Raw genomic sequence first — 25,155 nt, 5'->3', positions numbered from 1 at the left:
AGTGGTTTTGATTAGCCAGTCGTCTAGATACGGGAATACATGTATTTGCTGCCTTCTGATGTGTGCAGCGACTACTGCTAGGCATTTTGTGAATACTCTTGGAGCGGTTGTTAAACCAAAAGGCAATACTTTGAATTGGTAATGTATTCCTTTGAATACAAACCTTAGATATTTTCTGTGTGATTGATGTATTGGTATATGGAAATATGCGTCTTTGAGGTCTAGGGTTGTCATGTAGTTGTGTTTTTTGAGCAATGGTAACACTTCTTGTAGTGTGACCATGTGAAAGTGGTCTGATTTGATGAATGTGTTTACTACTCTGAGGTCTAGAATTGGTCTCAGTGTTTTGTCCTTTTTTGGTATCAAAAAGTACAGTGAATAAACTCCTGTGTTTATTTGTGTGCTTGGTACTAATTCTATTGCATTTTTTTGCAGTAGTGCTTGAACTTCTATCTCTAGAAGCTGTGAATGGTGTTTTGATAAATTTTGTGATTTTGGTGGTATGTCTGGAGGGAATTGCAGGAATTCTATGCAATAACCATGTTGGATAATTGCTAGGACCCATGTGTCTGTAGTTATTTCCTCCCATGCTTCGTAATATTGACTTATCCTTCCCCCCACTGGTGTTGTGTGGGGGGGGGGTGAGTGACGTGTGAGTCACTGCTTGTTGGTAGTGGTTTTGGGGCTTTGAAATCTTCCTCTATTCCTAGGGAATTGCCCTCCTCTATACTGGCCCCGAAAGCCTCCCCTGTACTGTCCCTGGTAGGTGGACGGTGCGGACTGTGAGGTACTAGCTTGTGTGGCCTGACCCCGAAACCCTCCTCTAAAAGGTGTTTTGCGGAAGGTGGTATAAGATCCTCTGCTCTGCGGGGAGTAGAGTGCGCCCATGGCCTTGGCAGTGTCAGTGTCCTTTTTGAGCTTTTCTATGGCTGTGTCGACCTCCGGACCGAACAGAAGTTTTTCGTTTACTGGCATGTTAAGTACTGCCTGCTGAATTTCTGGCTTGAATCCAGACGTTCTGAGCCATGCGTGCCTACGGATGGTAACCGACGTATTAATGGTCCTTGCGGCTGTGTCTGCTGCATCCATAGAGGAACGTATTTGATTGTTGGAAATGTTTTGACCCTCCTCAACAACCTGTTTTGCTCTTTTTTGTAGATCTTTTGGGAGATGTTCAATGAGATGCTGCATCTCATCCCAGTGGGCTCTGTCGTATCGCGCTAGCAGCGCTTGTGAGTTTGCGATGCGCCACTGGTTTGCTGCTTGGACAGCGACCCTCTTCCCGGCTGCATCGAACTTTCTGCTTTCTTTATCTGGGGGAGGTGCATCCCCAGAAGTGTGTGAATTTGCCCGTTTTCTGGCAGCCCCTACCACCACAGAGTCTGGTGGCAGCTGAGAGGTGATGAATACAGGGTCCGTAGGAGGCGCCTTATACTTTTTGTCAACTCTAGGCGTTACTGCCCTACTTTTAACTGGTTCCTTGAAGATCTCCTTTGCATGGCGTAGCATGCCTGGGAGCATAGGCAGGCTTTGGTAGGAGCTGTGGGTGGAGGAGAGGGTGTTAAATAAAAAGTCATCCTCTACTTGTTCAGAGTGTAGTTCCACATTATGGAACTGTGCTGCTCTAGCCACCACTTGTGAATAGGCTGTGCTGTCCTCAGGTGGTGATGGCCTAGTTGGGTATGTGTCTGGGCTGTTATCAGACACTGGTGCATCGTACAAGTCCCACACGTCTTGATCTTGGTCATCGTGGCTCATGGCGGTGTGAGCTGGCGAATGTGACGGGGTGTAAGTTGGCGAAGCCGGAGTTACAGGTGGAGGCGAGGGAGGAGGTGTTACCTTCTTTGCTGTTTGTTGCTGAGGAGCCTCTAGTGCTATAAACTGAAGTGTTCTCTTTCTTTTGACAGGTGGAAGGGTACTGATCTTCCCTGTCCCCTGCTGAATAAAGATACGCTTTTGCGTGTGATCCACTTCAGTGGATTGCAGTTCCTGTTCGAATCTGTGTTTTTCATTTGTGAAGACATAGAATGCTCTTCAGTATAGGAGCCTGTAACTGGGTCTGTTGGTGCTTTTTTCGGCTCCGAAAACCCTGTTGTTTGTCTTTTCGGCTCCGAGGTAACCTTCCTCTTCTTTTGTGCCGAACAATCTTGGCCTCTATGGTCTTCGGCGCCACTGTCTCGCCGTTGATCCGTGTCGACACCGAACTCTCGGTGTCGATGCTTCTCTTTAGCACTCTCTCGGTCCCGAGGAGGCTGCGTGCCGGTGTCTCGACCGGAGTCGGACGATCTCGACACTGAATGGGCCTTTTTCGGTGCCGATTGTTGGTCACCGGTAATTTGGGTTGAGCCATGGCCGGTTGGCAGTGGCGTCCCCTGGGCCTTTTTGCCTTTTTTAATTTCTGATCTCGACGTCTTACTCACAGTTTTTGTATTGTCTAGTTCGTCGGAGTCTGAATCCTGGATGGAAAAGGATTCCTCCTGTTCCTCTTCTGTCTCGAACTGTCGATGCTCCTTTGGCGTGGACGCCATCTGCAGTCTTCTCGCTCGACGGTCGCGCAGAGTTTTTCGGGACCGGAACGCCCGACAGGCCTCACAGGATTCTTCGCTGTGCTCGGGTGACAGGCACAGGTTACAGACCGAGTGTTGGTCCGTATAAGGATATTTGTTGTGGCATTCAGGGCAGAATCGAAACGGGGTCCGTTCCATCGGCGTTCTTCACGCGGTCGGGCCGACTAGGCCCCGACGGTGTGCCGAAATCTACCCCGAAGGGCACCGAAGCGATTCGATGTTCAATGCGTCGTCGTGTGTGTTTATCTCGAACCGGATCGCAACGATACCGTCGAAAATCTTCCGTTTTCAGCTATCTTTCCGTTCCGAAACTCGGAGCGACAGGAACACGTCCGAACCCGATGGCGGAAAGAAAACAATCGAAGATAGAGTCGACGCCCATGCGCAATGAGCACAGAAGGAGGAGTCACTCGGTCCCGTGACTCGAAAACACTTCTTCGAAGAAAAACAACTTGTAACACTCCGACCCAACACCAGATGGCGAGCTATTGCAGAACATGTGTATCTACAGCGACAGATGCCATCGAACATATTCTTACTCACAGACCACAAAAGGCTATTTAAAGAAAAACATAGGGAAATATTCAAATATGGACTTATTTCAATGAATGTCAAGGCAAGCAACATTTCCCATGCTCTCCCATTGAGCTTGAGTCAATAAGAAAAAGTGTATGACAAACGTTAAGCAGACCTTGGACAAAATGGGCCCAATTGGTTGGCTAGGCGATGTAAGTTAGGCCAGCGGACAGTTACCTTCAGACTAAGGCTTTTGTAGAGTGAGAACAATCACCCGACGATTGACCCTGGCTAGCGCTCCATGAGATCAAATATGTTGGTTAAATCACCAGAGTGAAGAAAAGGTTTAAGGAAACCTGTGGATGAAAAGTGACTGTCCACCTGTGTGTTGGGGAGCTTTTCCATCTCTAGGATGATTATAAATCAGGAGCCTAAGTCCTAGCAGGGCCCCACTGTCTCAGACAGAGCTGATGGGATCTTCTAGAGGGCAGAACAGCAAAGGTAAAAAAATATCTTCAACCAAAATGTGGTGCGGCTGAAGGCTGACAGAGTAGCAGGATCCCTGGACGTATGCAGTCACTTTTGTCTGGCTTACTATGGCAACGAGACTGGGTTTTTTAAAGAAATTTGGTACAGAAGCAAAAGGGGCGATTTTCAGTATCTGATTTTAACGAACCAAAAAGGAATATTTAGCAGTGGCCTCTCATTCCACTTGTAATTAGTCATGCATGTGGCTGACGGAAAACATACCAGTTTTAACTGCATTATCAGTTATCCTCTGTCATCCACAGAAAGTGACACAGACCTGCAGAACTTGATTGGATCAATACCAGGCAAAGCAGCAGAGTAAGTAACTTTTCAGAAAGTAACCTATACCTTATGTTATTACACAGTGACATAAGCAAATTAGTTGGCTCTAGGTAGCTACAATGTCACAAATCGCTTCCTTTGTATTCAAGGACAGAGGAGGCATTTGCTTAGGAGGAGGAACTCTACTGATCTTTGTTGTTTCCTCTACTTCAAAAAGCAAATAGGCTTTTAATTAGAGCAGATGGAGGGAACCATTTGCATGGTTTGGTGCTAGTAAAAAGAAGTAGTCACTCTCTATGTGATTACGATTAATGGGACCCTGGGGACAGGTCGAAGTTGCAAAATTTCACCATAGCTTTCCAAGGGTGGTCCACGGACATTTGTGTGTTTCTTTGTTGAAAACAAGCTCAGAAATGCCAATGTGAACAGTATCTGAATGCATTAAATACACAATACTAACCTTAGAAGAAATCATTTAGAAGACCAAATTATTTTCTGATTTTATCCAAAAATACATGCACCTTTTAAATTTTGTGTGGTAAAAAAACAAAAACATTATGAACCATAGGTACAGCAGTATAAGACTAGCAAACCTATTTTACTGGATATATGCAGGTAAGGCCTATTTCAGAGACAAAGTGCAAGGCAAAACATGAAAATTACAACTTTCCATAGTGGTGCTTAACAATTAGGAATATCAAACACCCTGCATGGAGTTTAACACAAATTATAGACATTGTCTTAGTCCAATAGGGTAGGAACAATGGCAGCACTACAAGAGAGGGGCATCTGCATTCAAGCCTTTCTTCTACCCAACTGCTTCTTCAACCCTCAGCCCAATCCCAGTACTAGGCTCTGATTCAGCAGCCTAAGATTCAGGTCTTCCCCTGCCTATGTGGTTCACTGGTCTAGTGACACTATGGTTAAACATAGGTCGTTTCATACCCCCATTGTAAACCCATGACCTCCTAAAGTTTCTTTAACGGTCAACGTGTTTCATGATATTATCTTATTGTGTTTCAGAACAATCACTCAATAAAATCCAATTAATATATATCAAAGGCTCACTTAAATTAACCAGCTATGGCTTTGTTTTCTTAAAGCAGACAATTTTATGTAACTGACCAATGATGGTACAGGATATAGATTATAATCGTGCTCATGAGAATGCACCTCAACAGTATAATCTGTAAACAAAATATTTAGCAAATGGAATTTAAAGAAATCATTCTCCACAGAAACACCTGTGCAAGAAAAATGAGACACCTCATCCAGCACTGACTAAAAATTTTTATAAACAGAGAAACTTACTTCCCAAAATAGTTTTAAAATAAATACTTTCCCAAGTTACAAAGTAAACAGTACATTATGTTGTTGGAAAACAAGAGAAAGGGCACATATGCTAAATACAGTTGCAAGGTAAGATACCACTTTTAAGGTCAAGGACATTTAACAGCTGTATCTGGATAGAGGTACTTTCTGTGTGTCAAAAACGAGTATTGAATATAACCAAGTATTCCCTTTGCCAACACTGACATAGTTGATCATTGCAATAACTTACACCTCAAAATTAATTTAAGAGCTAGAAAGGGAGTGGGAGTGTAGAAGAGAGGGGAAACAGCACTGGGGAAAAAACGTGGCATGAGACGCTGCAGATTCACATGCTGTGTATTATCCTGGCATCTAGTTTTGGGCTCGGAATGTTACAAGTTGTTTTTCTTCGAAGAAGTCTTTTCGAGTCACGAGACCGAGGGACTCCTCCCTTTCGGCTCAATTGCGCATGGGCGTCGACTCCATCTTAGATTGTTTTCCCCGCAGAGGGTGAGGTAGGAGTTGTGTATATAGTAAAGGTGCCCATGCAATGGAGTAAGTATGTATGTATGTACATAATGTGTATAAAAATAGTAAGTATTTACAAAATGTACAGGTTTCATTCAACTTAAAACAGCTACAGGCTCCCGGGGAGGTGGGAGGGCGCATGTGAATCTGCAGCGTCTCATGGCACAAACAGATGTACACTGGGTAAGTGACATTTTCCGTTCGATGGCATGTGTAGCTGCAGATACACATGCTGTGCATAGACTAGTAAGCAGTTATCTCCCCAAAAGCGGTGGCTTAGCCTGTAGGAGTTGAAGTTGTTTGAAATAATGTTCGTAGTACAGCCTGTCCTACTGTGGCTTGTTGTGTTGTTAACACATCTACACAGTAATGTTTTGTGAATGTATGAGGCGTAGACCATGTGGCTGCCTTACAGATTTCTGTCATAGGTATATTTCCTATAAAAGCCATTGTGGCGTCTTTTTTCCTAGTGAAGTGCGTCTTTGGCGTAATAGGTAGATCTCTTTTGGCTTGGATATAGCAGGTCTGAATACATTTCGCTATCAATCCGGCAATGCCTTGTGTGGATATTGGATTTCCTGCATGAGGTAGGCTACAACCTCAAATGTTTTGTTTTACAAAACTGTTTTGTTCTATCAATGTAATACATTAGTGCTCTTTTAATGTCTAACGTATGTAAGGCTTTTTCGGCTACCGAGTCTGGTTGTGGAAAAAAGACTGGGAGTTCCACTGTTTAGTTTAGGTGGAACGGTGATATAGCTTTTGGTAAGAATTTGGGATTTGTACGGAGAACCACTTTATGTTTGTGTATTTGTATAAAGGGTTCTTGTATAGTAAATGCTTGTATTTCACTTACTCTTCTAAGAGATGTGATAGCTATTAGGAAGGCTACTTTCCAGGTTAAGTATTGCATCTCACAAGAGTGCATGGGTTCAAATGGTGGACCCATGAGTCGTGTTAATACAATATTGAGGTTCCACGAGGGGACTGGTGGTGTTCTCGGGGGTATGATTCTTTTTAGACCCTCCATAAATGCTTTGATGACTGGGATTCTAAAAAGTGATGTTGAATGTGTAATCTGCAGATAGGCAGATATTGCTGTGAGATGTATTTTAATAGAAGAGAATGCTAGTTTAGATTTTTGTAAGTGTAATAAGTAGCTCACAATGTTTTTTGCGGAAGCATGTAGTGGTTGAATTTGATTATTATGGCAGTAATAAACAAATCTTTTCCATTTGTTTTTGTAACAATGTCTTGTAGTAGGTTTTCTAGCTTGTTTAATGACCTCGATACATTCTTGTGTAAGGTCTAAATGTCCAAATTCTAAGATTTCAGGAGCCAGATTGCTAGATTGAGCGATGCTGGATTCGGGTGTCTGATCTGTTGTTTGTGTGGAGTTAACAGATCTGGTTTGTTTGGTAGTTTGATATGAGGTACTACTGACAGGTCTAGTAGTGTTGTGTACCATGGTTGGCGAGCCCAGGTTGGTGCTATTAGTATTAGTTTGAGTCTGTTTTGACTCAATTTGTTTACCAGATAAGGAGGGAGAGGGGAAAAGCGTAAGCAAATATCCCTGACCAACTCATCCATAACGCATTGCCCTTGGACTGAGGGAGTGGATACCTGGACGCGAAGTCTTGGCATTTCGCGTTTTCTTTTGTTGCGAATAGGTTTATTTCTGGTGTTCCCCAGTGTAGAAAGTAAGTTTGTAGTATCTGGGGATGAATTTCCCATTTGTGTGTTTTTTGGTGAGCTCGACTGAGATTGTCGGCCAACTGGTTTTGAATCCCTGGGATGTATTGTGCTATTAGGCAAATATGATTGTGAATCGCCCAGTGCCAAATCTTTTGTGCTAAGAGAGACAGTTGTGATGAGTGTGTCCCTCCTTGTTTGTTTAGGTAATACATTGTTGTCATGTTGTCTGTTTTGACAAGAATGTGTTTATGGACTATTAGTAGTTGAAATGCTTTCAATGCTAGAAACACTGCTAACAGTTCTAGATTTATATGCAGTTGTTTTTGCTGAACATCCCATTGTCCCTGTATACTGTGCTGGTTGAGGTGTGCTCCCCACCCCATCATGGAAGCATCTGTTGTGATCACGTATTGTGGCACTGGGTCTTGGAATGGCCGCCCTTGGTTTAAATTTATAGGATTCCACCATTGAAGCGAGAAGTGTGTCTGGTGGTCTATCAACACTAGATCTTGTAGTTGACCTTGTGCTTGTGTCCATTGTGTTGCTAGGCACTGTTGTAAGGGACGCATGTGTAGTCTTGCGTTTGGGACAATGGCTAAGCATGAAGACATCATGCCTAGGAGTTTCATTACAAACCTCACTTGATAGTGTTGTTTTGGGTATATGTTTAAAATTACATTTTGGAAGGCATTTACCCTTTGTGGACTTGGAGTGGCAAACCCCTTTTGTGTGTTGATTGTTGCTCCTAAGTATTGTTGTATTTGGCACGGTTGTAGATGTGATTTCTTGTAGTTTAGGGAGAACCCTAGTTTGTGTAGTGTTTCTATGATGTATTGTGTGTGTAGAAGACACTGTTGCTGAGTGCTGGTTTTTATTAACCAGTCGTCTAAGTAAGGGAATACGTGCATATGCGGTCTCCTGATGTGAGCAGCTACTACTGCAAGGCATTTTGTGAATGCCCTTGGGGCTGTTGCTGTGCCGAATGGTAACACTTTGAATTGGTAATGCACGCCTTGGATTACAAACCTTAAGTATTTCCTGTGTGAAGGATGTATGGGTATGTGGAAATGAGCATCCTTGAGATCTAATGCTGACATGTAGTCTTGTTGTTTGAGCAAGGAAATCACGTCTTGAAGTGTCACCATGTGAAAGTGATCTGATTTGATGTAAAGATTCAGTGTTCTGAGGTCTAATATGGGTCTCAGTGTTTTGTCCTTTTTTTGATGGTTGGGTACTAGTTCTATTGCTTCTTTTTGTAACAATGCTTGGACTTCTAGTTGTAACAGGTCTAAGTGTTGTTTGGACCTATTGTGTGGTCTTGGAGGCACATCTGGTGGCAATTGTAGGAATTCTATGCAATAACCATGTTGGATAATGGTTAGGACCCCATGCGTCGGTTATGTGTTCCCAGTTGTTGTAATATGTGGTAAGTCTCCCCCCCACTGGTGTTGTGTGGTGGGGGTTTGTGACATTGAAGTCACTGTTTGGTTTGCGGGGTTTTTGGGCTCTGGAATTTCCCTCTTGCTTTAGGGAACTGTCTACCTCTATATTGTCCCCGAAAACCTCCTCTTTGATACTGGCCCTGATATGTGGGTCTGACTTGCGAGGTGGAAGGCTCTGTGGTTTGGGCATGAAACCCCCCTCTAAAGTGGAGATTCATAAAAGTGCCTCTGCTCTGTGGGGAGTGGAGTGCGCCCATGGCTTTGGCCGTGTCCGTATCTTTTTTCAGTTTTTCTATTGCCGTATCCACCTCCGGCCCAAACAATTGTTGTTCGTTGAAAGGCATATTCAGCACAGCCTGCTGGATTTCTGTCTTAAATCTGGAGGTCCGTAACCATGCGTGTCTACGAATGGTTACCGCCGTGTTCACTGAGTCCATAGCCGACCTTATTTGGTCATTCGAGATAGCTTGGCCCTCCTCAACAACCTGTTGGGCACGTTTGTGGAACTCTTTGGGAAGGTGTTGAATGAGATGTTGCATTTCATCCCAATGTGCCCTGTCGTATCGAGCCAGTAGAGCTTGGGAATTGGCAATCCGCCATGGATTGGCTGCCTGTGCTGCCACCCTCTTGCCTGCTGCATCGAATTTCCGACTTTCCTTGTCGGGCGGTGGTGCGTCTCCCGAGGTTTGGGAGTTTGCCCTTTTCCGGGCTGCTCCCACTACCACTCAATCAGGAGTTAATTGTTGTGTGATATATACAGGGTCAGTAGGGGGAGGTTTATATTTCTTCCCCACCCTAGGCGTGATGGCTCTGCCTTTTACTGGGTCCTGAAACACTTGTTTGGCGTGTTTTAACATGCCTGGCAGCATTGGCAAGCTTTGGTATTTGGCAGTAGATGACAGGGTGTTGAACAAAAAGTCGTCCTCTACGGGCTCTGCATGCAATGCTACATTATGGAATGTAGCTGCCCTTGAAACCACCTGCATGTATGCAGTGCTGTCCTCAGGTGGTGATGGCCTTGCCGGGTAGCAATCAGGACTATTGTTTGAGACCGGTGCATCATACAAATCCCATGCATCCGGGTCATCTTGGGTCATCCCTGTGTGTGTCGGTGACTGCATCATTGGGGGTGTTGCTACCGGGGGCAGATGTGGCGAATGTGATGGCGATTGCTGTGGCGAGAAAAACTGTGGTGTCTTTTCTTTAGCCACTTTAGCTTTTGGCTGCATTTCCGTTTCTTGGAATGCAAGCTTGAGCTTCATCTGTATTAGAGGAAGAGTTCGGATTTTCCCTGTGTCTTTTTGTATATGCATCCTCCTCTGGGTATGGTCTGGCTCTCCCATGCCCAGTTCTTGTTCAAATCTGTGACCTTGTAATTGAGTTGAAAGGCCTTGTTCTTCTGTATAGGAGCCTGGTTTCGGCTCTGAGGCCGCATGTTTCGGCACCGAAGTCTTTGACAGTCTTTTTCGGCTCCGAGGAAACCTTCTTGACTTTTGGGGTGCCGAACTCTCGGTGTCGAGTTTGGTCGGAGCTGGTATCTCGACCAGAGTCGGATGTCTTCGGCTGCTGGGTGGGCCTTTTTCGGTGCCGATGTTTGGCCACCGTATTTTTGGGTTAAGCCATGGCCTTTTCACAGTGGCATCCCCTTGGCCTTCATTATTTTTGAGTGAGTTTTTGCCGGGGCTGGTTTACTCACGGTTTGCTGCGTCTTCGGCTGCTCACTCTCTGACTCGTCCAAATCTCAAATGGAGAATCTCTCCTCTTTTTCGACGTCGATGTGCCCGGCCGGTGTCGACGGCATCTGGAGTCTTCGAGCTCTCCGATCTCGCAGTGTTTTCTTGGATCGAAATGCCCGACAGGCCTCACAAGTATCCTCTTTGTGTTCGGGAGACAAACACAGATTACAGACCAAGTGTTGGTCTGTATAAGGATACTTTGCGTGGCAGTTGGGGCAGAAGCGGAAGGGGGTCCGGTCCATGAGGTTTAAAGATGGACGCGGTCGGGCCGACCAGGCCCTGCTGGGAGTGGAAGCCCTGAAGGGTCGCCGGAGCGCTTCTTTATTCAGTGTCGATGTGCTAGCACTAACCCGGTACCGAACGCAAACAATACCGTAGAATTTTCCGATAACTAACTCTTCCGAACCGAAATACGGAGCAAAGAGGAACACGTCCGAACCCGATGGCGGAAAGAAAACAATCTAAGATGGATTCGACGCCCATGCGCAATGGAGCCGAAAGGGAGGAGTCACTCGGTCTCGTGACTCGAAAAGACTTCTTCGAAGAAAAACAACTTGTAACACTCCGAGCCCAACACAGGATAATGCACAGCATGTGTATCTGCAGCTACACATGCCATCGAACACATATATATATATATATATATATATATATATATATATATATATATATATATATATATATATACACACACATAATAAATGTTAATGCATTAAAAATGGATTACATTTTAGGCCTTAGTACACGTTAAGTATTAGGACGACATGCCACCTAATGGCACCAGGCAATTACATATCAGACTTTTGTATTTGTTTCCTTATATGTCAGAGCTAAGAACAGCTTATTCATCATTTTAGCGAAATTTGAGTGGCAGCAGATCACAAAATAATCTCCTCACCTCAGTTTTAAGCAGTTGCTGATAATTGCTATTCCAAGATATCAGTTTTCTGTCTTTCCCTCCACCCGATACGAGTGTCCCATCTCGTAGCATGCACAATGCAAAGATGCCACCTTCATGGGCTCCTTGGATGGCATAACGTATCCCATTGGTACCTACAAGGCACAAAGAAAACACATTAAACGAGAGATCATGCAGTTCTATTTCTCTTATAAGTCAGTCCTACCCTTCTAGTACATAAACTAGTGCATGACACCTGCCAGTATTTAGAATCATGGAGGATGTTCATGCACCTAAGTCCTTTTAGAGATTTAGGTGATATAAACAAACTAGAAGGCATAAATGAAGTGATTAAAACACGCAAATTATGACACGGTCTCCTTAAAGGATGAATATTGCCAAAGAAGAACTGGGACAATGATGCCTACGTCCATCCTCACGTGGCATATGCATGGTGAATGGTTCTATACAAACAACTGGTAACCACATTATAAAGTCTGCCCCTTCATTCAATGCAATTTTTAAATCTATCCTTTTACTCTGCCCTTTGCCCAAATGGCTCTATCATGGAAGTCCTCGATATCCTTACTGTGGGAGAGGTCCATGAAAGCTAGACACCTTGACGTAAATACACTAGTCACAAGCTTTCTTTCTCACTTCTCCTTCTCACTCTACCTGTCCATACAACACAGCTCTCCAGACTATTATTCAGCTCATCATGTCCCTCTTTTCATGATTGGCACTCCACATATTCTCTCCTTTTTAGGGTCGAGCCTGCGTTGCATGCGCTCGCGCATGCGTATCGCAGCAAGACACTTTAGTATTTAGAAAAGGGCTCGGAGCCCTGTCAACTTCACGTCAGTGTTTTTTATTGGTTGGTGGGCTTGCCTAATAAAATCTGCTTGCTTTCATTAGTAGAAGGCACGCATACGTCATGCCTTTTCGGTGGCTAGCCCTCCTCGAGCGCAGCGACCAAGTACAGAAAACATGCGAGGCTTGCTGTTTTCCATCGGGCTCGTGGACTTCTTTTTCTCTAATTTACGAGCGCGATCTCGCTTGGCAGAAGTCGAGCGATTTACATAGTTAATTTCACTTTTTCGGGTTATGTACATAAATGCACTTTTGCCCGATAGGTGAAAAGTCGGGTTAGGAGTTTGCAACGCGATCAGCTCTAACATGAGCAAACGCGAGACCCGTTGCATTGTAATGAAAATGTCACTTACCCAGTGTACATCTGTTCGTGGCATCAGTCGCTGAGATTCACATGGTCTGCATAGCTCGCCATCTGGTGTTGGGTCGGAGTGTTACAAGTTGTTTTTCTTCGAAGAAGTGTTTTCGAGTCACTGGACCGAGTGACTCCTCCTTCTGTGCTCATTGCGCATGGGCGTCGACTCCATCTTCGATTGTTTTCCCCGCAGAGGGTGAGGTAGGAGTTGTACTATAGTAATAGTGCCCGCGCAATGAAATGTGTAAGTATGTACCTATTAAAGGTTTAAATAATATATATACAAATGTACAAAATTTAAGGTAACTTCTGAACTGCTACAGGCTTCCGGGGAGGTGGGTGGGCCCATGTGAATCTCAGCGACTGATGCCACGAACAGATGTACACTGGGTAAGTGACATTTTCAGTTTGATGGCATCTGTCGCTGTAGATACACATGGTCTGCATAGACTAGTAAGCAGTTATTTCCCCATAAGCGGTGGTTTAGCCTGTAGGAGTAGAAGTTGTTTGAAATAGAGTTCTTAATACAGCTTGACCTACTGCAGCTTGTTGTGCGGATAGCACATCTATACAGTAGTGTTTGGTGAATGTGTGAGGCGTAGACCATGTGGCTGCCTTACATATTTCATGCATTGGGATGTTTCCTAAAAAGGCCATTGAAGCACCTTTTTTCCTTGTTGAATGTGCCCTGGGAGTAATGGGCAGTTGTCTTTTTGCTTTAAGGTAGCAGATTTGGATGCATTTAACAATCCATCTGGCTATACCATGTTTTGATATTGGGTTACCTGCATGAGGTTTTTGGAATGCAATAAATGTTTAGTCTTTCTGATGTTCTTTGTTCTGTCAATGTAGTACATTAATGCTCTTTTGACATCTAATGTATGTAGTGCTCTTTCAGCCACAGAATCTGGCTGTGGGAAAAAAACTGGTAGTTCTACCGTTTGATTTAGATGGAACGGTGAAATAACTTTTGGTAAAAATTTTGGATTAGGTCGTAGGACGACCTTATTTTTATGTATTTGTATAAAAGGTTCCTGTGTTGTGAACGCTTGAATTTCACTTACTCTTCTCAGAGATGTAATGGCGATGAGAAAGGCAACTTTCCAGGTTAGGAATTGTATTCCGCAAGAGTGCATGGGTTCGAAAGGTGGGCCCATGAGTCTTGTTAGGACCACGTTTAGGTTCCATGAAGGAACAGGTGGTGTTCTTGGTGGTATAATTCTTTTAAGACCTTCTATGAATGCTTTGATGACTGGTATCCTATACAAGGAAGTTGAATAGGTAGTCTGCAGGTATGCAGATATTGCTGCAAGGTGTATTTTAATAGAAGAGAAGGCTAGCTTTGCTTTTTGTAAATGGAGCAAGTAATTTACTATATGTTTTGGAGTTGCGTCTAGTGGTTGTATCTGATTATGATGGCAGTAACAAACAAATCTTTTCCACTTACTTGCGTAGCAGTGTCTAGTGGATGGCCTTCTGGCCTGCTTTATGACTTCCATACACTCTTGGCTAAGTTGTAAGTGTCCGAATTCTAGGATTTCAGGAGCCAGATTGCTAGATTCAGCGATGCTGGATCTGGGTGTCTGATCTGTTGGTTGTGTTGCGTTAACAGATCTGGTTTGTTGGGCAGTTTGATGTGGGGTACTACAGATAGATCTAGCAGTGTTGTGTACCAGGGTTGTCTTGCCCACGTTGGTGCTATTAAAATGAGTTTGAGTTTGTTTTGACTCAATTTGTTTACTAGATAAGGGAGGAGAGGGAGAGGAGGAAAAGCGTAAGCAAATATTCCTGACCAGTTCATCCATAGGGCATTGCCTTGGGATTGCTTGTGTGGGTATCTGGACGCGAAGTTTTGGCATTTTGCGTTCTCTTTTGTTGCAAATAAGTCTATTTGAGGTGTTCCCCAGAGTGTGAAGTAGGTGTTCAGAATTTGAGGGTGGATTTCCCATTCGTGGACTTGCTGGTGATCTCGAGAGAGATTGTCTGCCAGTTGATTCTGGATCCCTGGAATAAACTGTGCTATTAGGCGAATTTGATGGTGGATTGCCCACTTCCATATGTTTTGAGCTAATAAGCTTAACTGCGTTGAATGTGTTCCTCCTTGTTTGTTTAGATAATACATCGTTGTCATGTTTTGACAAGGATGTATTTGTGGGTTATGATTGGTTGGAAAGCTTTTAGTGCTTGAAAAACTGCTAATAATTCTAGATGATTTATATGCAGTTTTGTTTGATGTATGTTCCATTGTCCTCTTATGTTGTGTTGATTGAGATGTGCTCCCCACCCTGTCATGGAAGCATCTGTTGTTATTACGTACTGTGGCACTGGGTCTTGGAAAGGCCGCCCTTTGTTTAAATTTATACTGTTCCACCATAGAAGCGAGAGGTAAGTTTGGCGGTCTATTAACACCAGATCTAGAAGGTGACCCTGTGCTTGAGACCACTGTGAGGCTAGGCACTGTTGTAAGGGCCTCATGTGCAGTCTTGCGTTTGGGACAATGGCTATGCATGAGGACATCATGCCTAGGAGCTGTAGTATTGTTCTTGCTTGTATTGTTTGATTTGGAGACATGTGTTGAATGACTCTGTTGAAATTGTGAATTCTTTGTGGAGTTGGCGTTGCTACTCCTTTTGTCGTGTCTATTATGGCTCCTAGATATTGCTGTACTTTGCTTGGCTGAATGTTGGATTTTGCAAAGTTGACGGTGAACCCTAGTTTGTAGAGGGTTTGTATGACTTGATTTGTGTGGTTTGAGCATTGTGTGAGCGAAGTGGTTTTGATTAGCCAGTCGTCTAGATACGGGAATACATGTATTTGCTGCCTTCTGATGTGTGCAGCGACTACTGCTAGGCATTTTGTGAATACCCTTGGAGCGGTTGTTAAACCGAAAGGCAATACTTTGAATTGGTAATGTATTCCTTTGAATACAAACCTTAGATATTTTCTGTGTGATTGATGTATTGGTGTATGGAAATATGCGTCTTTGAGGTCTAGGGTTGTCATGTAGTTGTGTTTTTTGAGCAATGGTAACACTTCTTGTAGTGTGACCATGTGAAAGTGGTCTGATTTGATGAATGTGTTTACTACTCTGAGGTCTAGAATTGGTCTCAGTGTTTTGTCCTATTTTGGTATCAAGAAGTACAGTGAATAAACTCCTGTGTTTATTTGTGTGCTTGGTACTAATTCTATTGCATTTTTTTGCAGTAGTGCTTGAACTTCTATCTCTAGAAGCTGTGAATGGTGTTTTGATAAATTTTGTGATTTTGGTGGTATGTCTGGAGGGAATTGCAGGAATTCTATGCAATAACCATGTTGGATAATTGCTAGGACCCATGTGTCTGTAGTTATTTCCTCCCATGCTTTGTAATATTGACCTATCCTTCCCCCCACTGGTGTTGTGTGGGGGGGGGTGAGTGACGTGTGAGTCACTGCTTGTTGGTAGTGGTTTTGGGGCTTTGAAATCTTCCTCTATTCCTAGGGAATTGCCCTCCTCTATACTGGCCCCGAAAGCCTCCCCTGTACTGTCCCTGGTAGGTGGACGGTGCGGACTGTGAGGTACTGGCTTGTGTGGCCTGACCCCGAAACCCTCCTCTAAAAGGTGTTTTGCGGAAGGTGGTATAAGATCCTCTGCTCTGCGGGGAGTAGAGTGCGCCCATGGCCTTGGCAGTGTCAGTGTCCTTTTTGAGCTTTTCTATGGCTGTGTCGACCTCCGGACCGAACAGTAGTTTTTCGTTTACTGGCATGTTAAGTACTGCCTGCTGAATTTCTGGCTTGAATCCAGACGTTCTGAGCCATGCGTGCCTACGGATGGTAACCGACGTATTAATGGTCCTTGCGGCTGTGTCTGCTGCATCCATAGAGGAGCGTATTTGATTGTTGGAAATGTTTTGACCCTCCTCAACAACCTGTTTTGCTCTTTTTTGTAGATCTTTTGGGAGATGTTCAATGAGATGCTGCATCTCATCCCAGTGGGCTCTGTCGTATCGCGCTAGCAGCACTTGTGAGTTTGCGATGCGCCACTGGTTTGCTGCCTGGACAGCGACCCTCTTCCCGGCTGCATCGAACTTTCTGCTTTCTTTATCTGGGGGAGGTGCATCCCCAGAAGTGTGTGAATTTGCCCGTTTTCTGGCAGCCCCTACCACCACAGAATCTGGTGGCAGCTGAGAGGTGATGAATACAGGGTCCGTAGGAGGCGCCTTATACTTTTTGTCCACTCTAGGCGTTACTGCCCTACTTTTAACTGGCTCCTTGAAGATCTCCTTTGCATGGCGTAGCATGCCTGGGAGCATAGGCAGGCTTTGGTAGGAGCTGTGGGTGGAGGAGAGGGTGTTAAATAAAAAGTCATCCTCTACTTGTTCAGAGTGTAGTTCCACATTATGGAACTGAGCTGCTCTAGCCACCACTTGTGAATAGGCTGTGCTGTCCTCAGGTGGTGATGGCCTAGTTGGGTATGTGTCTGGGCTGTTATCAGACACTGGTGCATCGTACAAGTCCCACGCGTCTTGATCTTGGTCGTCGTGGCTCATGGCGGTGTGAGCTGGCGAATGTGACGGGGTGTAAGTTGGCGAAGCCGGAGTTACAGGTGGAGGCGAGGGAGGAGGTGTTACCGTCTTTGCTGTTTGTTGCTGAGGAGCCTCTCGTGCTACAAACTGAAGTGTTCTCTTTCTTTTGACAGGTGGAAGGGTACTGATCTTTCCTGTCCCCTGCTGAATAAAGATACGCTTTTACGTGTGATCCACTTCAGTGGATTGCAGTTCTTGTTCGAATCTGTGTCTTTTCATTTGTGAAGACATAGAATGTTCTTCAGTATAGGAGCCTGAAACTGGGTCTGTTGGTGCTTTTTTCGGCTCCGAAAACCCTGTTGTTTGTTTTTTCGGCTCCGAGGTAAACTTCCTCTTCTTTTGTGCCGAAAAATCTTGGCCTCTATGGTCTTCGGCGCCACTGTCTCGGCGTTGATCCGTGTCGACACCGAACTCTCGGTGTCGATGCTTCTCTTTAGCACTCTCTCAGTCCCGAGGAGGCTGCGTGCCGGTGTCTCGACCGGAGTCGGACGATCTCGACACTGAATGGGCCTTTTTCGGTGCCGATTGTTGGTCACCGTGAATTTGGGTTGAGCCATGGCTGGTTGGCAGTGGCGTCCCCTGGGCCTTTTTGCCTTTTTTAATTTCTGATCTCGACGTCTTACTCACAGTTTTTGTATTGTCGAGTTCGTCGGAGTCTGAATCCTGGATGGAAAAGGATTCCTCCTGTTCCTCTTCTGTCTCGAACTGTCGATGCTCCTTTGGCGTGGACGCCATCTGCAGTCTTCTCGCTCGACGGTCGCGCAGAGTTTTTCGGGACCGGAACGCCCGACAGGCCTCACAGGATTCTTCGCTGTGCTCGGGTGACAGGCACAGGTTACAGACCGAGTGTTGGTCCGTATAGGGATATTTGTTGTGGCATTCAGGGCAGAATCGAAACGGGGTCCGTTCCATCGGCGTGGTTCTCCACGCGGTCGGGCCGACTAGGCCCCGACGGTGTGCCGAAATCTACCCCGAAGGGCACCGAAGCGCTTCGATGTTCAATGCGTCGTCGTATGTGTTTATCTCGAACCGGATCGCAACGATACCGTCGAAAATCTTCCGTTTTCAGCTATCTTTCCGTTCCGAAACTCGGAGCGACAGGAACACGTCCGAACCCGATGGCGGAAAGAAAACAATCGAAGATGGAGTCGACGCCCATGCGCAATGAGCACAGAAGGAGGAGTCACTCGGTCCAGTGACTCGAAAACACTTCTTCGAAGAAAAACAACTTGTAACACTCCGACCCAACACCAGATGGCGAGCTATGCAGACCATGTGTATCTACAGCGACAGATGCCATCGAACATGCTTGTTTAGACTTTACCCTCCATTTATAAAATGTTTTGTATTTCTCTGCTCCTTACAAGTAACATACAATGTAACAGCTGGCAACAAAGCTCCTGCTTAACTGTGGAATCACCTACCTGAGCTGTTGAGAAGCACACTATCTTTTAAATTTACGTAGGAATCTGAAAACCACCCTATACCCAGCCCACTGACCTACTTTCTTTTGCCACTGTGCTTATTATGCACTTTTGTTTTTTACCAGAGACGTTTCTCTTAATGTACATGTATTTACCATTTATTCTCCTTACCCAGTGTCTTAATTTGCATATTTTGACTCTACTTTCTTGATCAACATCATGTGACATGAATCATCCACATAATCCAAGGCCAACAATCCTATGACTGGGATGACTCATTTGTCAAGGGTCACCTTTCTATGTCAAACATCAGCACCATGTGGCAGGGATCACCACCACTTCATGTGTCAGAGTTCACTATCATTTACCAGCAATTGCTAAGATGTGCCAAATATTAGTGCCACTTATCACTTAGTGCATTCACATGCCAGAGAATACCATAACATGTATGCAACTTGAATAGTATAAGTAGCTTGAAAAGAACTGTGTGCCAGGGCACCATCAACCCACTGACCACTACCCCCTACCACATGAAACATTCATCATATCACACTCATCACATTACAATCATATGCCAGTGACTGCATACATATGCCACAGATCGCCATAATTTGCTGGGGGATGCATTCAATTGAGAGGTACTGTACCTTAGATGACCATCACCTGCTAGATAATGGATTCACACATTAGGCATCATAATTGTGTCAGCATGAACACCCACTAAGCGCTCAGGCACTCCCCAAATGTATCTATACCCATACATACATAGATCTTCTCCCACACACAACACCCATCAAGAAAACAGATACAGAACAATACACACATTCTCTTCACCCTTTCTATATCCAGATTTTATATGGACCATGTTAGAAATGGGTCTTTAGTTGGCAGTCAGTTTGCACCCTGTCCATGTAGGGACTCTCATTCTAGTCAGGATGAGGGAGATACCCTCTCAGATAACCCCTGCTTACCCCCTTGGCATCTTGGCATGAGCAGTTAGGCCTAACTCAGAAGCAATGTGTAAAGCATTTGCACTTAACACCCAATAACACAGTGAAAACACTACAAAAGGACACCACATCAGTTTTCGAAAAATAGCCAATATTATTCTATTTAAAACAAGACCAAATATGATAAACATCCAACATACTGAAATAGATATATGAATTCTGCAAGATTTAACTTAAAAATACAGCTCCTTGACGTCAATAGCTCCAACTGTGACTATCACCGCGTTGTGATCAACAAAACCAACAGTTCACGCCGGCTGCGGCATAGTGGGTAAGCTACGGTGTGGGGAAGACCAGCAAACAGTGAGCTCCAGATAGTGGCATCGCAGTGTCGGTGCGGGAGTTGTCGGCACCCTTGAAGTCACATGCGTTGCAGATAGAACTCCGGGCTGATGAAGTCTGGAGCACTGATGTGAAAGGCATCGAGCCTAGTGTGCGAAGCAGGACGATGCGATGTGCGGTGCCCACAGGTTATGATGCAGGCAGTGGCTTGGTGACTGCGTCCAGCGGCGTAGGTGAGACCAGGGCTGTGGTGTGAAACAGGGCGGAGCGACGTGCCGTTTCACCAGGTCACAATGCAGGCATCGTTGTTGAAGCGCTGTCATCAGTAGGCCCAAGCCGGCAGTGTGGGACAGGGCTGGGTGACCCTCCCGAATTATGCCCACAGGCCACAGTGCAGGTAGGATTGCCTGGTGACGACAATGGAGTCATTGATGCGGTCTTCGGTGGCCCGGGGCTGTGGTGCGGGACAGTGCTTTGTGTACCTCACGAGAAGTGTCTACAGGCCATGGTGCAGGCAGCTGCACCAGTGTCCCCAAGAACGTCATCGTCTGGGATGCCCAGGCTGCTGTGTGAGAAGGAGATGCCAGAGTGTGGGGCCCACAGGTTGTGGTGTGATCAGCGGCTTGGTGAAGTCGTCCTGATGACTGCGTCGGTGAGACCAGGGTCGTGGTGTGAAGAGGGGCAGTGCAGCTCTGTGAGGCGTTAGAAGGTCACTGTTCAGGCCTGCAGTGTCGTTGGCGGTGTCACAGTGGGTCCCCCTCTTGAACAGCACAAAACACACAGTTCCCAGTGCTTCAGGTTGAGGAAACTAACGTCTTTGGTGTCCCTGAGCCTTCCAACAGGATACAAGCTCTACTCCAAGCCCTAGGAGAACTTTCTCAAGCAGGACACACAGCAAAGTTTACCCTTTGCACTCTTTCAGGCAGACGCAGCAACAGCAGGCCAGTCCAGCAAAGCAACACAGCAAAGGGACAGTACTCCCCCTTCAGCTCTTCTCCTGGGCAGAGGTTCCTCTTGTTTCCAGAAGGATTCTAAGAGTCTGGGGTTTTGGGCCCAATACTTATACCAGTTTCTGCCTTTGAAGTTGGCAAACTTCAAAGGAAAGTCTCAAGTGTTTGTAAGATCCTTCCTTGTCCAGGCCAGACCCCAGACACAGACACAGACCAGGGGGTTGGAGACTGCATATTGTGAGGGCAAGAACAGTCCTTTCAGGTGTGAGTGACCACTCCTCCCTCCACTCTAGCTCAGATGGCTCATAAGGATATGCAGGCTACACCCTAGCTCCCTTTGTGTCACTGTCAAGAGGAGAGATGTCAACAGCCCAACAGTCAAACTGACCCAGACGGGAAATCCACAAAGCAGCAGAGTCTCAGAATGGTTTAAGCAAGAAAATGACTACTTTTTAACAGCCAACTTCACTAAAAGATGTATTTTTAAATTGTGAGTTCAGAGACCAGAAACTCCATATTTCAATCTGCTCTCAAAGGGAATCTGCGCTTTAAAGTTATTTAAAGGCAGCCCTCATATTAACCTATGAGGGAGATGGGCCTTGCAACAGTGAAACACAAATTTGACAGTATTTCACTGTTAGGACATGTAAAACATACCAGCACATGTCCTACCTTTTAAATACACTGCACTCTGCCCATAGGGCTACCTACAGCCTACCTTAGGGGTGCCTTACATGTACCAAAAGAGAAGGTTTGGGCCTGGTAAGTGGGTACACGTGCCAGGTCAAATTGGCAGTTTTAAACTGCACATACATACACTGCAGTGGCAGGTTTGAGCCATGTTTACAGGGCTACTAATGTGGGTGGCACAAACAGTGCTGCAGGCCCACTAGTAGCGTTTGATTTACAGACCTAGGCACCTCTAGTGCACTTTACTAGGGACTTACTAGTAAATCAAATATGCCCATTAGATATAAACCACTCAGCAATACAATTTACACAGAAAGCATATGCACTTTAGCCCTGATTGGCGGAGGAAGGAGAAAAAAAGACTGGGGTTGACCCTGCAAAAAGGGCCAGGTGAAACAGACCATTTTTCGGTTTGCACATGCTGCTGCTGTGCTGCCTCTGCACAAAGAGACCCAATGTTTCCCATATCTGTGGCCACCAATGTCTGATCTAGAGTAGATAAGCATGCAGTGACACCACGTATAGGTGACAATAGAAAGGATGACAGCAGGAAGACGGATAAGCACCAGACACACGTGGCAGGCAGGGGGGTACAATAGGTATTCAGTACAAAATAGGGGCTGAACATAAGGCAGATGGGGCAAGAGAGGATGCAGTGGAGAAAGAGGCAAGAAGGCAAGAATTAGAGTTATGCTGTGGTTAATTTTATGTTTTTAATTATAATATGTATTTTTAGGATTGTTGCTCCCCAGTATGAGGTCAACTCGTTAATTTATTATTTGCCCCTAAGAGACAGCTGTTCAACTCCACCAATGTGGCTGTAAGAGGGGACTTGGGAACTCTGCCCGCTCATTGCCAATATTCAAGATAGAAAATCTAAGCCTTATGACAAACCTCTAACTTTAATAATGCCTAGTGCAGATTGAGTTTAGGAAAAAACACACGAAGACCCTCAATGCTAAACCGACTGCCTGAACTAGATTTGTGCGATTGAACGCATGTATGTATAAATGTATGTACTATTTATATAGTGTAAAGCTAACTGATCGGGCTCTGCTGCCATGCAGAGTGAAAGACAACAATACAGGCAATGTGTGATAGGAGGGGTAGCTGGTTTGTGAACTATGATTGTATCAAGATGTAGAGGTGCTGAAAAGGATTGGTTTCTTCAGCTTTCATAAATTGGAGCAAGAAAGCAGCAGTCCTGATAGATATAGGGATATTATCAAGAGCCTAGGTGCACAAATTGAGAAGGCACTTCTTCTCCAGTCTGATGGTATCCTGGGAATCCCCTGAGGGTGAATTTTCACCCAAGCAAGCAAGAGGTTGGCCGTAATGCCTTTGTATTTGGTGAAGCTCTTTTGAAGATGAAATGGGCCAGCAAAGAGTGCCATTGGTGCTCCATCATATTGGGTGTATAGATTACCTCACATCCTGAATAATGGGTGCAGGAGTCCTTCAGCTAGGGGTACTGGGGGTGGAGAGATAGATGAGGATATAGAATGTGGAAGACCGTGGAATAGGGCAATGCCACCATCCGGATTCAAGAGTACGAGGGAGTGAGCACAAGTTCTATAGTTGCTATCTTGGAAGAATGGATTCACCTTTTTCTTAAGAGAAAGATCTGGTCCAGGCTGTTATGGTTTTGTTAGTAAGGTGTTTCTTGAGGGTGGGATCTTTCTCCAGAGTGAATCATTGCGACTTTGTCTTGGGTGTACAGTGGAGCTCAAATCAATTGATATTCATGTTGAGCACAGTTTTCACTAGTTGTTGCTTGCTATTGGAGAATAGCAGGATATTTTGGGGGAGATTTTAGCTTCAGGTAGGTGGTAGACATGAAGGTCTAAATAAGATGTAGGTGATGTTATCTGGAGAAAAACAGACTTTCAAATAAGCCATTTGCCTGGTTATACTGTGGTAGCTTGCAATGGGAGGACTAAGCACAAACCCCAAAACTAGGCAAGAGGCTATTGCTTATTTTCATAATGGCAATTTGAAAACTGTGTTCCTAGTTGCTATGTTGAGACTTTGTAGCCCCAAAATCTGATATGTATATAGTTGGTCAGAAATCAAATGCAAGTCCCAAATACACTAGTAGTCAAAGTACATTTGGAAAGTACAACTTTCTACCAAGACCACTCTGCAATAGTGGGTCAGTGACAGAAAACCACAAGCAATCTTCAAGATGTGTGCATGCTCTACAGACTGTTTCAAATGAATGAGCAAGTACCAAGTTTCACCGAATATAACCAGCATTTGTGTGTCTGGTGAACAAGAACTGCCTAATTCTGTATCATAAAACCAGCCATGTTGCTAAATAACTGCACAATGATTTTATCTGCAAAAAAAAATGATTTAAGAGATCATGTTTTACAGTACCTTTGCCCCAAACCAGGATGTTCCCACTCGAGTCTCCGGTAATTGCGTCACCATTTTCAGAAAATGTCACACACAGCACAAACTTAGGTTTTTCTTGTTTCTGAAAAATATGAGATGAGCATTGGAACCTTTAGAATTAAAAGTGATCTCTTATTATACAAACAAAATAACCTGCAAAGGAGATGAACAATTTTTTCTTGTACTCCTTTTCGTGCAAAGATAACAGCAGATAAAATGAGACCATGAGTTTAATTTTCTGTAACATTGTTTCAAATTAAAGGTTGCTATTTTGGCTGGACTAGGTCTCTATGCTATCCCATCGTAATGGAAAATATGTAGAGGCTTTAAATTCTACTGGACTGCAGTGTCTTGGGAAGGTTAATGTGGAGGCGCATTTTACAGTTACCACTAGGGCCCCAATTATAGATACTTGAGATAACTATAACAAGTGAATTTCAATGGTTTGAATTTAAAATGTTACTTTGTCACTGAAAGTTTAACTTAACTAGACCATCACTTCAACCTTAGGTTTTTGATATTGATATATATATATATATATATATATATATATATATATATATATATATATATATATATGGAAAATGTCACCCAGTGTACATCTGTTCGTGGCACTACAAATTCACATGCAGTGCATAGATCGCCATCTAGTGTTGGGCTCGAAGTGCGCATGGGCATCGACTCCTTTGTTAGATTGTTTTCCCGCAGGAGGGTGAAGTAAGGAGTGAGGAATTTTGTATGTACAAATATATATATATAGAAATTAAAAAAGATGTCCATGCAATATATGGAAAATGTCACTTACCCAGTGTACATCTGTTCGTGGCATTAGTCGCTGCAGATTCACATGCACATCCCACCATCTGGTGTTGGGCTCGGAGTGTTACAAGTTGTTTTTCTTCTAAGAAGTCTTTTCGAGTCACGAGATCGAGGGACTCCTCCCATTTCGACTCCATTGCGCATGGGCGTCGACTCCATCTTAGATTGTTTTTCCCCGCAGAGGGTGAGGTAGGAGTTGTGTATACTAGTAATATTGCCCATGCAATGGAGTGAATACGTATGTACATAGTGTAGTTTAAAGTAATATATTTACAAATTTACAAAATGTTCAA

General features: G+C 44.5%; 1 protein-coding gene across 14 annotated transcripts in view; it reads right to left on the bottom strand.

Moving 5' to 3' along the window:
* Positions 1–25,155, bottom strand: part of EML1 (EMAP like 1) — a 752,203-nt gene that overhangs the window by 118,187 nt on the left and 608,861 nt on the right. For all 14 annotated transcript variants that reach the window (XM_069208309.1, XM_069208311.1, XM_069208303.1 and 11 more), the window contains 2 exons: positions 24,026–24,125; positions 11,504–11,658 (listed from right to left, as the gene is read on the bottom strand). In XM_069208309.1, coding sequence (XP_069064410.1) covers positions 11,504–11,658; positions 24,026–24,125 — 255 coding nt within the window. The remainder of the gene's footprint in view (positions 1–11,503; positions 11,659–24,025; positions 24,126–25,155) is intronic.

This window comes from Pleurodeles waltl, chromosome 9 (assembly GCF_031143425.1).
Source record: "Pleurodeles waltl isolate 20211129_DDA chromosome 9, aPleWal1.hap1.20221129, whole genome shotgun sequence".
NCBI lineage: Eukaryota > Metazoa > Chordata > Amphibia > Caudata > Salamandridae > Pleurodeles > Pleurodeles waltl.
This window is presented reverse-complemented; position numbering and strand designations above follow the sequence as displayed.